The 13,720-nt window shown below is 39.2% G+C and overlaps 1 protein-coding gene across 4 annotated transcripts in view; it reads left to right on the forward strand.

The window, feature by feature from the left end:
- tenm2a (teneurin transmembrane protein 2a) overlaps positions 1 to 13,720 on the forward strand; it is a 150,464-nt gene that overhangs the window by 67,689 nt on the left and 69,055 nt on the right. For 2 of the 4 annotated variants that reach the window (XM_077732260.1, XM_077732261.1), the window contains exon 1: positions 384 to 971. The exons of the other annotated variants lie outside the window; for them this stretch is intronic. In XM_077732260.1, the coding sequence (XP_077588386.1) occupies positions 920 to 971 (52 nt within the window). In that variant the 5' untranslated portion in view covers positions 384 to 919. Of the gene's footprint in view, positions 1 to 383; positions 972 to 13,720 lie in introns of those variants that run through there. 4 annotated transcript variants of the gene reach the window in all.

Raw genomic sequence — 13,720 nt, forward strand, 5'->3', positions numbered from 1 at the left:
ACAGCTCTTTTCCTACCCTCCTATCTGTTTTTTCTTCTTCTTTGTAATCATTCATCTCCTGGTCTCATCCCTGTATTCTTATTCCAGAGCCAACTCCACATCTGTGCTTTCCTCTTCTAGGCACTCCTGTGGTCGGTCCATTAGACGCATTGTCACCTACTCAACCTTCTCTCAAAAACTGCACTCTTTTGTTTTGTCTCCCATCTCCTTTCTCCATCCCTTCAGCTCACTCATTAGCTCTCAGAGTTGCTCGTTTTCCCTCTGTATCTCACTAGACTGGCGAGAATGGGAAAGAGAGGGAGAGAGTGGGTGAGGGAGAGAGAGTGTTGGGGGAGTGTTCGCGCGATGAGTCTGCTCTCAGTCTCAGCCGTGACCAGATGGAGGATGGAGCTGCAGCCACATCTCTCCTTCTCGTCTACTCTGCCTGCTACAGGCTGAAAGGCTTTCGCTTTTCCTCTGTCTCCTCATCCATCCTGTCCCCCTGTGTCCACATTGACCTTGGTGTGTGACGGATTGAGCTTAGAAAAGGAGTAAGGACAAGAATTGAAGGGGGACAAAAAGACGTGCATTCTCCTGGCAAAGGGTATAGCAGCACAAAGCTCCGTGCTCATCTTCTATTGCCTGAAGCATGTTGGTGTGCAGCATCCGTCTCTGCAGTACCACAGCTCCACGTGTGTTTTAGTGTCTTGTCCCACACTGCTCGAGTGTATTTATATAGCGCTTCTGGCACTCAGCAAGTGGACTGAGCTTCTCCGAGCGTGCCTCAAAACAGACGGAGGGGGAGAAAATAGAAAAAAGACAAGCAGTGCGAGAAACCAGGCGCAACGAACAGTTAGAAACAAGACAAGTGCTTTTTGTCAACGGCACAGAAGAAGAGATTAGGGTAGAGAGGGTTAATCAGAAAGCAAAGTGCAGAGCGATGCATCACTCAACCAACCCAGGAAGAACAAAGACCCTCTCTCATGAGACAGGTAAGACCCCCAGATGCCTGTCACTTTTTTTTAGCAGTCACATGCATGGATTGTCTGCAGACAATATTCTCTATAACAATAGTCTTTCTCTTGCTTAACCAGTGGGATGCTCTGGCGACCTTAATGTGTTTTTATTTTTTTAACTTTGAATATGTTAATATATATATATTAGTTTGTGTGTGTGTGTGTGTGTGTGTGTGTGTGTTTGTGTGCGCATACATCGTTTGGATGTGCAAATTAAGTTTTTAATTGTCATCTGAGAATCGCAGCAAGCATTATTCTTCACTTGTATGTGTGTGTACAGTTTGTTCAGTTTTTAAAAGTCAGGCTAAACAAAACTCCCCCCCCCCCCCCCCCCACCTTGTTTGCGATGTTTGGTAATTATAGTTGTGCGTGGCAGATAGCCGATGGCATTAAAAGTATGGACTTGTGGTTTTAAACTAAAACATTTAGAATATTGATTTATTGCCACTCATTTTCCATCAACTTATTTTGGAACTTCTATTGTATGATTTTCATTGTTTTCTCCTGAATAGAAATTGATGTTTGTGCTCTTTTTGGGCAGCTTTTTTTTAAATACACATTGTGTGTTATATAGTTGATTTGAACTGTAGGGTAATTGTGGGCTAAAAACCTGCACTAGCCAATCAAATCATTCCTTCAGGCTCTCGCAGCGTGACACAAACTCTCTCAGCGGCTATCTGACAAACATTATTAATAAAAACTTCTCTTGCTTGCACACTCATATGTTATGCACACTAAGACTCAGTAGTGTCCCTTTTTGAGCGCTGGACAAGACATGATTGGCATGCTAGAGCAAGGAGTCCCTGTGGTACCCATGGTAACTAATTAGGAGGGATCTGACTTACTGCTCTGTGATGACAGATGACAGTTTAGTGGTTCACTTCCTGAGTTGCAAAGTGGGTAGTTGTATTGACTCAATCCATCCCCCACACCTCCACAAATCTCACATGTATCAAATATTGTAGTATATTAAATTCTACTTGTTGTCCAATTTCACTTCAGTAAATATAGACAGCCTTACTTCTTTATGATATTGATAAAATAAACATTCATAGATGCTGATGCTGAATGGAAAAAAAGTATCCAAGGGCTATTTGAGATAGAAATACAGTAGGTGTGACTGAGTCCATCTGGGACAGAAAAACAGAGGAGAAAAAATAGTGTGACACAGACAGAGTACCATCTGTGGACACCTGCAGTTCCTCCAGGCGAAGGACCCTTTTTTTTGCACAGTGCCAACACATGCCACCTAGGAGGGTCCGTGTGTGTTCTCTGAAATATCCAAGGGAGCTTTGTAGAGAGGCGTACTTGCTCTTGCATGGAATTTCACAGAAGTTTACTTTGCCTTTACTTCAGCATCTGATCATTTTATACACTACAATACTAACGTCAAGGTTATTTTAATCCTGAATTTATATTGAGATAAATCAAGATCAATTGATAACAATTGAGGAAAGGGTCTTTTTTTACATAGTATGTCTACCCTGACCTTTCCTCCCTCTGCCAGGCACCAGTGCCACTTAGAGGATTCTGAAGGTACTGAAATTGCACACATTTGCTTTCCCACTGTCAGTCAGACACTTGTTTGATTACAGACTCCGGCTGGTTAAGATTCACATGCTATCCATGTGCATGTTTGGTTAATTAAAGAGTCTAAATTGTCCATAGGTGTGATTTTGATTGTGAATTTGGGAGTGCTTGTTTGTCTATTATGGGCTGCGAGTTTGGATTCCGACCAAATAAATGTGTATCCGTTTTAACAGTAATCCTAAAAGAGTGCGAGCAGGTTAGAAAACGAATGTATACATAAAATATAGGCTTTTAAATGGATTATGTTGTGTTCAATGGTTAATTCAAATGGGTGATAGATTGCAAATGAATGATACGTTTTTGCTCCAAACGCACATTATACATATATAAAAACTATAATAATCATATTAACAAATGAGTGTAAAATATGCTTGATTTTTGCAAAAATAAAATAATAATAATATTGGATCATTTCTACAGCTTACATTACAAAGAAAATTGGCATTTCCCTCGTCTTTTTTTTATTTTCCTTCCATTGATCATTACAACCTTATTTTAACCTCCGTATATAATCTCATAAGTCTGTTTTCTTAACAACAAGTGCCAAGAGGTGTTCCTTTTAATTAATATAAAGCATTTTATTTTGCGTTTCATGTTTGAAAAGCACCATTTATGGATTTATACATTTTCTGTTGTTTTTCAGAAAAGCTTAAGCAAGAACAAAAACAAAAAATCTAATATTTTACTTATCAGTCCATGTTATGTACACAAAACTCTTTGGACACAGTAGATGCTTCCTTCAAATTCAGACACATGGCTTAAATGTCTGTATTTTTTTTATCCAAACAGAAGAGATCAGTGTACATGCGTGCGCTACACAGCTCCTAAGAAGCGGAGGCGTGTGCAGCAGGAACATAACACTGAACAAGTTAAATCCCAACAAACACAGTTCAAGTCCAATAGCTATTTCTTTGTTGCTATATTTTCAGATGTTGTATGGCAAGATGTCATAAACAGATGACAGGTAGTGAAGATGCGACAAACAGTTAGCCCGTCTAGTTATTTCACCGCTATGGCAACAGTTTAACGTCAGAAGGCCGGAAAGAGTTTAGTGGAAAGCTTAAATTATATACTCACAATTAATTGAAGTGTTTGAAAGCCCCATGATATTTTTTTAAGGAGAGTTGGACCATTTTATTTTCTGCTGTTGTGCTGGATGTCATCATTTTACTTATATTTGTACTTGTTTCTTTTATGTATTTATTTGTTAGTTTTATCTACCACTGGATTTTTGTATTAATGACATAGTTTTCAGTCAGCATGGTGGTTGACTGGTTGGTCGGCCTCAGAGTTCTGGGTTGGAACCCAGTTTTGTCCTACTGTGTGGGGTTTGCATGTTCTCCCCGGGCTTGTGTAGGTTTTCTCTGGGTACTCTGGTTTTGTTCCACATTTGAAAAAACTTGATGTGAGTTGGATACTCTAAATTGCCCTTAGGTATGAATGTGAGTGTCAATCTCCTGTAAATGAATGAATGAAAAATGCATTTTTCCATTGTGTGTTTGCACATCATTATATCCTAAATGTAAAAAAAAAGTGGAGTGCAGGAAAGTATTCCTCTGAAGAATTGGTATAAACTGTCTATATATTTCATTCAGACTAATCATCTGAGTAAATTGGAGACAAATGAGGGCATGCATTTAAACAGTACAGTTTGCGAAAGAAGGGGAAAAAAAAGCAAAACCGATTAATATGTCCGTGTCACGGCTAAACAAATTAGCATGTGTGGGACCAGATGGTTGAAAAATAAAATCTTTGATATAAGACTAGTTAGACACACACACACACACACACACACACACACACACACACATGCACATGCAAAGTGTGATCATTTGGCCATGAGTCATTTAAAGGCAATGCTGACTCCAAAGTGAACAGTGACAGTCATCTACAAAGGCCACTCTCATGTAATTCTCTCTCTCTTTGCCCCGTCCATCTGTCTGTGTCTGTTTCCCTCCCTCTCCGTCTGTGTTTCCACCTACTTCAGACTCTTTACTGCTTTCCGCTCTAACCACTGCATATCTTCCGCTTCTTCCAGGTTTGCGCGCTATCTTGTTTTTTTTTATTTAATTTCTTTACTGGCTTTTGCATGAGGAAAATTTGCCTTGCCATGATTTCAGTTCAGGCGGCTTGTGAGGTTGAGTCGTCCTCAATCACAGTAAAAGCATTTGTTCCCTCCACCACTGGAGATAGATTATGTTTTTCACTCCTTTTTACCGTGTTGGCTTTTTTGCCCATTCCATCACACATTTTCTCCTCCCCACTCAAGGTCAATGGAAGATTGCTTTCAGCCCCTTGTGTCCTTCCCTAGACACACCTCACTTTATTGTGTGTAGGCCTATCAGCAACTGAGTTTGTCTAATAAAACATGCAGGCTAGCATTGTAGAAATCATCATCATATTTGCATGCGCAATCTGTCCAGACTCTTATCGGTGGTGCAAGTGGGAAGGATTTACCTCACTCTGATGGTAATGCAGTCAGCCAGTTAGTCAATCTAATATTTGCAGCAGAGCAATGATAAAAACATTGAGATATATATTTTTTTATTAAAATTCTTAGGATATATTGTGTTGATGTGAAAAAGTTTTCCATCAAAAGCTAAAAATTTGTCTTTTCATTATTTTGCAGATCCATTTTCCATCACTCTGTCTATTTGTGATTTTTTTGTGGGTGCGTCTGTGTGTGTGTGTGGACGTGTGCTGGTTTTAATTTTCACAGTGGTGATTTGGGTGAGTAAAAGCATTGGCAAAGTGACTGCTTTTCTCAGTGCATGCATGTGTATGTATGGTGGGTAAAGGGGATTGAGGGGGGGTCCAGCGAGGTGGCCGATTTTATGCTTCACCACGCTGGCTGTTCATCCATGTGTGCCATCTGCATGTGGCGCTGCCATGTGTGTCACACATCTACTTTGTGCCCTGTCTCCAAGCACCCCTCCATCCATGGCTGACAGCATCTAATCATTTACTTCGTGTGAATGCTTAGCCTCTAAAATTCACACTATCTTACTGTCACGGAGAATAGTTAAACATTTTAACAGTATGTAAGAGAATAGTCATTTATAAATCAATTCACACTTAGTCAAATCAACGGCTACTCATTTCATGGTGAGAATAATTAGTCGTAGTTCAAACATATTAGATATTATCACTCAAAATGATCAAGGTAACCTAACATGCATAGAAGATCTATTCTTGATATCACATTATCAACAGAAAACAACCATGCAACCATATTACTTGATATCATCTTTATTCTTTTTACAGTTTATACAAGGAATCTTGGGGTATGTTTGTTTAATTTAGAGACAGTGATAATTATGAGAGATAAAACAGTTAGTGTACTCTATCGTTGTGGTTTTTTATTTTGTGTTGGGAATATGATTCAAAAAACTATCAGTCATTTATTTAATTAATTACTTTTTTAAAATGTCCAATAATAAGTATGAAAGTGGCTTCATCTTAAGGTTATTTTTCAATGAAAGTCATAAGATTATTGTGACATTAAAAAACAAACTAATATGTAAACAAGAAAACTACATGAAAAGCCTATGTTGAAATCATTTTATTTTAATCTGTGCACAATGCAATTACACATTAAAAGATATATTTTACACCTACATTCATCATATTAATTCTGCTTTTAATTTCCCTGGGAGCAAGTAATCATTAAATCCTCAATCACAACAAAAGTAACATGTTGTATTATCCCATTTGTTAGCCATGCAACACTAACACCGCAAGTGATCGATCTTTGCTACGACTAACGGTGTGACGGATGAGCGTGTCACACTTACAGTCATGGCCAAGTGAAAAATTGATCCAGGTCTTTGCGTTGTATTAGAGTTTTATGTCTTAGAAGTGCCATCATTCATGGATGGAGACTTATTATATCTGGGGGGGGTTGAATAGGCAAGAGTGACTCATTGACTCATCTCAGTGTTGTTTGTAAACTTTGAAACCTGACTCTTCATCACGTCCCTAACTCAACACAATTTTCTTATTCTAAAAAAACATTCTTCTCTGGTCTTTGAAAAGGAAAAAGAAGTCTCTAACCAAGAGTGAGTAACCTCACTCTGCTGGCTAGTGTCTCCCTCCCTAGCTGTGACTACCTTGTTCAAGTGAGACAAATTCTTAGGGACGGTCTGAGGACAGCAGCTCAGACAGTGGAGAATTGCATCATGGAAGCGTTATTCTGCTAGGCTGGTACTTTTGAGCTTTACCTTTATGCTAAATATAGGTCTGCCATGGGATACATATTCACAAGATCATGCTATTGGAAAGTAATGCTGAAATATAGGTACGCCAAACAAATATTATGTGTAAACTAAGAGACTACTTAAGCCAATAGAACAGTCAACCCAGAAAGAGGACACCTTTTTTCACCAATATTGTGGCCTACAAGTGCAATCATTGGGTTGCAGTCAGTTGCTTCTTGTTTTCTGCGGAAATCTCATTGGTCAAAATGTCTGTGATGGATCAGTTGGAACAAAAAATGCATCCACGGTGACCCTCGAGGGCCGGTTTGAGGACCCCAGCAATAGAAGTAGTCTAAAAAATCCTATCAATTGGATACTTAAACAACACAGCACATTATCTGACAATTTGCATCTGTTTGACTTGTGCTGTATACTTTGGTTGTTTGACCGTTTCTTGGATAAAAACAAATTGTGACTCTTAACCTTTGTTGCGTTAATGCATTCTGATGGATGTCTGAAAGTGCATATTAGTACGTGCATTCTCATGCGAACACATTTACTTTCAGTCTGATCCAGCAGTGATGGCATTGGCCAAATGCCAGCTCAGGCACGGTTCCATTTGCGTTGTGAAAGCGAGCCATAGATTGCTATTGATCAACTGTGCCTTCTATTCATAGGCTATTTAAGAACACACACACGTTCAGTCGGGATAATGTAACTGATAAAAAAAAAGTGACACATAAAGGTGTGAATTTTACGTCATTTGACATTTAATTATTTTGACTGCCATCTGAGTAGCACAGTGGGTGAGTGGTTAGCACCTTGTGTAGTTTGCATGTTCTCCCGGGATTTGTGTGGATTTTCCGGTACTCCAGTTTCCTCCCACATCACAAAAACAATCTTGGTAGGCTGGTTGAAGTCTCTAAATTGCCCCTAGGAATGAGTGTGAGGGTAAATGGTGCACTGTGATTGGCTTGCCAGCAATTCAGGGTGAATTGAATGATACATACATCTAGTTTTATATGACATATGCACCAGTTTTATGTATGTGTTGAGGGTGCAGTTAACATGAGAGGATTACATATGTAATTCTGGATTATCCACAAGTAGACATCTCACTTTTCTTGCAGAGAAAAACCTAGAGATGCAGTAGGAACACCTCAATGGAGGAAACATGGATGTATAATTTAATCTGAACAGCAATGATGGATCCAAAACATTTTCTTACTAAATGTACCTTAAAAAGATTTATACCATCCCATTAAATCATTTTTATTTTGGGCTATCCTCATTAGTGTTGCAGGTGAGCCAGAGCCTATAACCTAGGAAATGATGCAGTTCCTAAATGACTGGGTGGTCGATCAAAGGAAAACCCCCATCTTTCATTAGCCAAATAAGCATGCTTTAGGAACATGAGGGGAAGCAAACATACTAAAAGGAGCAATATGTAAGATTGTGTGTGTGTGTTTGTGTATATATACCTCAAGTACAAGGCAGATGAAATGAGGATGAACTCAAAATGGGGAGGGAGAAAGGCTGGTAAACATTTTTTGTTTGTTTTTTTGTTCTTGACTGCAGTCAATTTCGGATGTGCTAATGGCAATGAATCCTCCCTGCAACTTTTTCATTTGTTTGAGTCAGAAGTATTTGCCTCAAACGTCCCTATTTGATTGTGCAGGTACAGCAACACTTTTTCAAATGGAATGAGAGTTGAGTTAATGCCATTTTGTTGTTCAAAGTATTTTATATCCATATTCATTTAATATTGCAAAAACACTGCTTCAAGGCCTACACTGGCTTTCCTCAACAACAGTGGCGTTGAGCAAACAGTAAGCAATGTGAGCAAAAGAGACGGTAGTTATATTGCGAGGCTCTGCCGTGAGATGACAACTTATACACAGGCCTGCCAGAAATTGGAGCCTTGTTTGTTTATTATCAGTGCTAACTTCTTCTTTTTTTTCCCCTGGGGATGCAGCACAATATCTCCTGCCCTTTGTCTAATTATATCTGTCATAAAACGGAGGGATACATGTGATGTGACATTTTGGAGAAACACTTTGATCGGAATCTATATGTGTGTAGGGAAATGTAAAGAGAGATAGCAAAGAACTTAGAAGATGAAAAAAATAAATAAAAGGTACATTAGAGGGAGAGCACTGTATGGATGCAAATGTGTGTAATGTGTACACATCCACCCAACCACTGAGTGAACCCTTGGCAGTGCTTCTCAGTCTGTTTGAAGTAAGCTCTCTCGGGAGGCTATAGGACTGTGGCAGTCGTTCACCCATTAAAACGCACACAGTGGCTTGCAGGGAGAAAAGAGTTTGCAGATGGAAAACAGAAAACAACAGTCTGTGGAGTGGTTCCCGTCAGACACTAACATCTCTTATCCCTTATCTTTGGTCTCTTACTTGCTCCTAGAGCCACTACTATGTGACTCTGAGATCAGGCAAAAGTTGTTTACAGACTTGTTTTTTGCTTCTTGTACTCATGCACATGTCCTATCATATTTGCAGCAAATGTGAAATTGAAACAATACTGCAAAACAGCAAGGACATGATCCACTCTGTGTCAACATCTGACTGGTCGTTTCATTAGAATAGCGAGTAGATGACCTTCGGCTGCTATAGTGCAGGCGGAAAGCTACTGAAAAAAGCCTGCTTGCAAAATATTGTTTTAAGAAATACAGAACTTTGCTTGTTTTTGTTGTGTGACCTAATATTGTCAACGGACAAAATACTATAAATCATTTGTTAGTACAAAGGCATTTTCATTGAAAAACAAATTACAAAGCACTGACAACCATACCACCACCGAGTGGTCTGGCAAGTGACCTACTACATTATCAGACAGCTCAGCAATGAATCGGTGAAACTGCTATTTTTAGAATCCTCTCATGAGTATAGTCTTTGTTTTATTTGAATCTATTAAAAATGAGATTTTTTTGAAGTACAAGAAGTATAACAGACCTATTTACCAATATTTTTTTTTTGCTTTTGAAATTGGCACTAAGATTCTGCATACTAATATATATTCCTTTACTTCTATAGAACTCTATTCCTTTCAATATCCTTTGACAACTCCCACACACACCTTCAAATGTATCCCCATCTCAATTCATCTGCTTTTCTACTACTCTTCCATCTCCCACGTCTTACCATAGTTCTAGAGCCTTATTTTTTTCCTATTTCCACTTAGCTTTTAGTGCTCTGCTGCGTACCACACAACAGAAACTCCTCTGTCTCCCAACTGCCTTATTTTAGCAAGACAAGCTGGTCTGTAGAGAGCGCTTTCAGATATTACCGTGCAATTGGGCCATCTTTGTTTGTGTACATGTGTGCACCGTTGAGGGGGGTACACAATTATCAGAAAAAAACAACCCAAATGATATGGAAGTGGTCATTTTTGGTTTCCGTCCATTTTGCTTCTTTCTGTATTCGTCAAAGGGACATGAAAATTATCTTTGAAAAGGGGTATTGTCATTCTCCCTCAGCCCTCTCACTAGCTTCCTACATAAAAAGAGGTGTTGAAAAGCGAGAGCCTCTGAAGAAAAGTACGAAATACTAAACATTCCTTTTCTCTCAAACTCAGGGGCCACAAATGTGTCCTTTGAAGATTACAAGCTCTTTGTATATTTTGTAGTCCTCTCAGAAATATGAATATATATAACATAGTTCTTCAAATTTTCGTCCTTTGACATGAGAATCAATCAACCAGACGTACTCTTTTTTTATCCACCCTTGTTTCATTTGTACTTCTTCGATCACCTGGTGGCGTCTGGCTGGCTGTTCAATGGGCCACGGAAAATGAAGAGAAGAGACCATCTTCAGAGGCGTCACTACAGGAAAAATACCTTATTATTTTAGATTTACAAATTCCTATACTCTCTTGTCAACGCAAAACATGACCTATATAACTACAAACCAGAAAAAAAGACCAATGGCCCCATTTTCCTCTCCTCCTCTGTTCCTTTTTTGCCATCTTGGCTGTTGCATTCTCTCTGTTTTTTTGTCAGCCCTCGTTTATCTTCATCCTTTCCCCAACAGCAGCTTGGTGAATTATTACCGTTCATTCAGATGTGAGGAGTGGCACACACATGATGGTCAATTTTTTTGTTCCTCACATCACTTGTTATCTTTCTGTTGGTGTTGAGTGTTTGAATCTGTGTTTTATATGGTTGGTGGTGCTAAAATGGTGTGGTCGGACGAGCGGGGGTGGTTAGGTTATCCAACCAACCTGCTACTAGGTAAACACCATCTGTTCACACAAATATCTCCCTTCCGACACCATGACCAGAATAGAGAGGTCCAGTCGCACCTCTACTTGCATTCATCAATCGTGCCAGGCTCAAGCATTTTTGTCTGTATCACAGATAGTGGCATCTTGTAGACTAATTCCCATTTTCAGGGTTAGCCTATTTGGATCAGAATGAACTGCCACTTTCTTTCTTTCTTTCTTTCTTTCCTTGCCACCTTCGACTATATTTGACAGGTTCTGTCAGCCTATTTCTGACAGCCAGTCTTCTTTTTTTCCATTTTCCTCAATTCCTCTCACTTACCCTGCAGTAGAATGCAGTCAAATCAATCAATTTAGGTTTCTTGGCCAGAGCAGTGGTGTGGTAAGAAATTGACCTTTCATTACAATGTCTGTGTGTATGTATCTTCCTGTGTGCCTGTTTTGAAAGGAGAAGCAGTTGGAGCTGCAATGTTATTTGCCTTAGAGCTGATGGTGAAGGGATTGCCTCTAGCTAGCCACTAAGGATTATATACACACACAAAAATAAAGACTTGCACAAACACAGCATTCCACCCCTAGCCATAGAGGATAAGTACACGGATGGTACACACCATTAACAAGGCTCTGTCTCTTTTTATAGCTTATATGGTAAACAGCATGCCTTTTTCGAGCTTTCCATTTTGCCAGACCAGCTATTGAGTGCATTGAGTGAGCCAGTCAGGCTGGGTTAAGTGGCTACGCGTAAGGGTACAACAGCACTGCTGTGATCGCTTGCTGCTCGTGTCCCAGCTTTGCGACGGGCCCCGTAGAACGCAAGATAAAAGACTGGTGAGCAGACACACACACATGCTGCTACATCTGAGTAGGGAACATTGCATGAGGAGGCGCTGTTTGATTTGATGTTATCCCTTTTGTTTTTGTTACATTGGCGCATTTTTTCCATTTTTTTTCCCCCCATTTATAGATTATGTAGCCTTTTCTCTTTTTTCGCTTTGACTTGCAGCTTTCGAGTGTAGTTTAATGTGAGTGCACATAAAGCATGATAAATGTGTCCTGATATTCCTCATCCAGCCAAAAGATTAAAGTTTAATCAATATTATGAAAAATAAAAAACTGTTAATAGACACTCAGTGGGGAAAAAAAACATGGAGTGCAGTTGACAGTACGGATAGAAGTTTCACAACTTGACATACAAGTTTCTACATTATGTATGTTTTCTGTTTTGTTGGTTAGATGCAGGCAAGGTCATAAACACATTCAAATGAGACAAAAGCTGTCCTTATCTGAGCGCACTTTTATGAAAAGCGCATGCATTGCTAAGTATGGCAGCTAACTTGAACCTCCTACCACAAAAAAACTTAAGTAATCTTCTTTGTACTATCATAATGCACTCTGATTCCTCCTCTCTCTATCTCTGCACCCTCTAGAGATCTTTCCATGGAGAATTTCTTTGCCGTTTTACGCTAGTCTGCCGCTATGTCTGCCCTCGTCTTGTGGTTCTGCACTAAAATGCCCCATAATTATTGTCTTTGCATCCTTCATGTATAATTTATCAGGCGACAAAGTGGATGTACATCGAAATAAGTCTACAGGGAGCTTCCATCCTTTCAAATTGCCTCTTCTTGTCCTCTTTCTTATAATTAATCCCATCATGTCCATACTCAGGAGTTTAATGTCCTTTTATACTCTTCTTTTTGGTACACATATGGCAGCTCAATTGCCTCCTACCATCAATAAGTTTGGCCTTTACGCCACATGAAATCTGAATGCTTCAGAAATTTGAAAAAAGATGCTGAGGTTTTGCTCTACTCGCTCACACTTTATGTTTCTGTTTCATCCTTCACTCTATTGCTCAGTTATCCTTACTCCATGGGAAAATGGAGAGGATAGGCACTGGGTAATTGGATTCCCCCTAATAGCGGGGGTAATGTTGACAGTACATAAATCCTGCCACTGAAATAGCACCTCGTTTATCTTCTTATTTTGCTTCATTGTTGTTTGGAGCCCACTCTCCACCTTCACCTTCCTCTTTCCCCATCTTTCTCCTTGTACTCTATATACATTTCCTGCATCCCTCCATCTCCCACTGGATCTCATCAGATCGACAGATTGTTCAGATAGGCTGTGGAAAGGACAAGCTCTGTGTAAATATCTTCTCAAACTTAGTTGACATTGGATGGAAAAGTCCCTGAACAAATATTTAATGTACATTGCAAACTTTGAATTTGAATACAGTTGAAGTTTTACAAAACATTTGAACAAATGAAATGTGAAAAATATGAAAAAGAGAAAATGTTGTCATTGTTGATTTTACTCAAAGATTCTTGGAACAGAAGGTTGTCTAGGACAGGCGGGAAGGGCTATTTTGACCGAAACAAACATGGTCATTTCAACCTACAGAACTTAGCTCAGGGGTGCAGTCGTGTGTCATTTCACATGTATGACCCATCACTCTGACATCTGCCCTTGCATGCAATTGGGCACTCGTCTATTTCTATGTGTGGTGTCCAAAAAGTCAAAATAAATAAATGCAATGGAATAAAAATACATTTACTTAAAATAAAAAGTCTGTTAAATTAAATTACACAGTTCATTATGGTTAAATATGTCTAAGTTACATTAAAAACAGACAATTTGGGAGCACATTTTCGGTTTTACTTGTGTGAAAATGGCAACCCATCCATCAGTATCTTAAAGTATTTA

Source organism: Stigmatopora nigra, chromosome 14 (genome assembly GCF_051989575.1).
Source record: "Stigmatopora nigra isolate UIUO_SnigA chromosome 14, RoL_Snig_1.1, whole genome shotgun sequence".
Classification (NCBI taxonomy): domain Eukaryota; kingdom Metazoa; phylum Chordata; class Actinopteri; order Syngnathiformes; family Syngnathidae; genus Stigmatopora; species Stigmatopora nigra.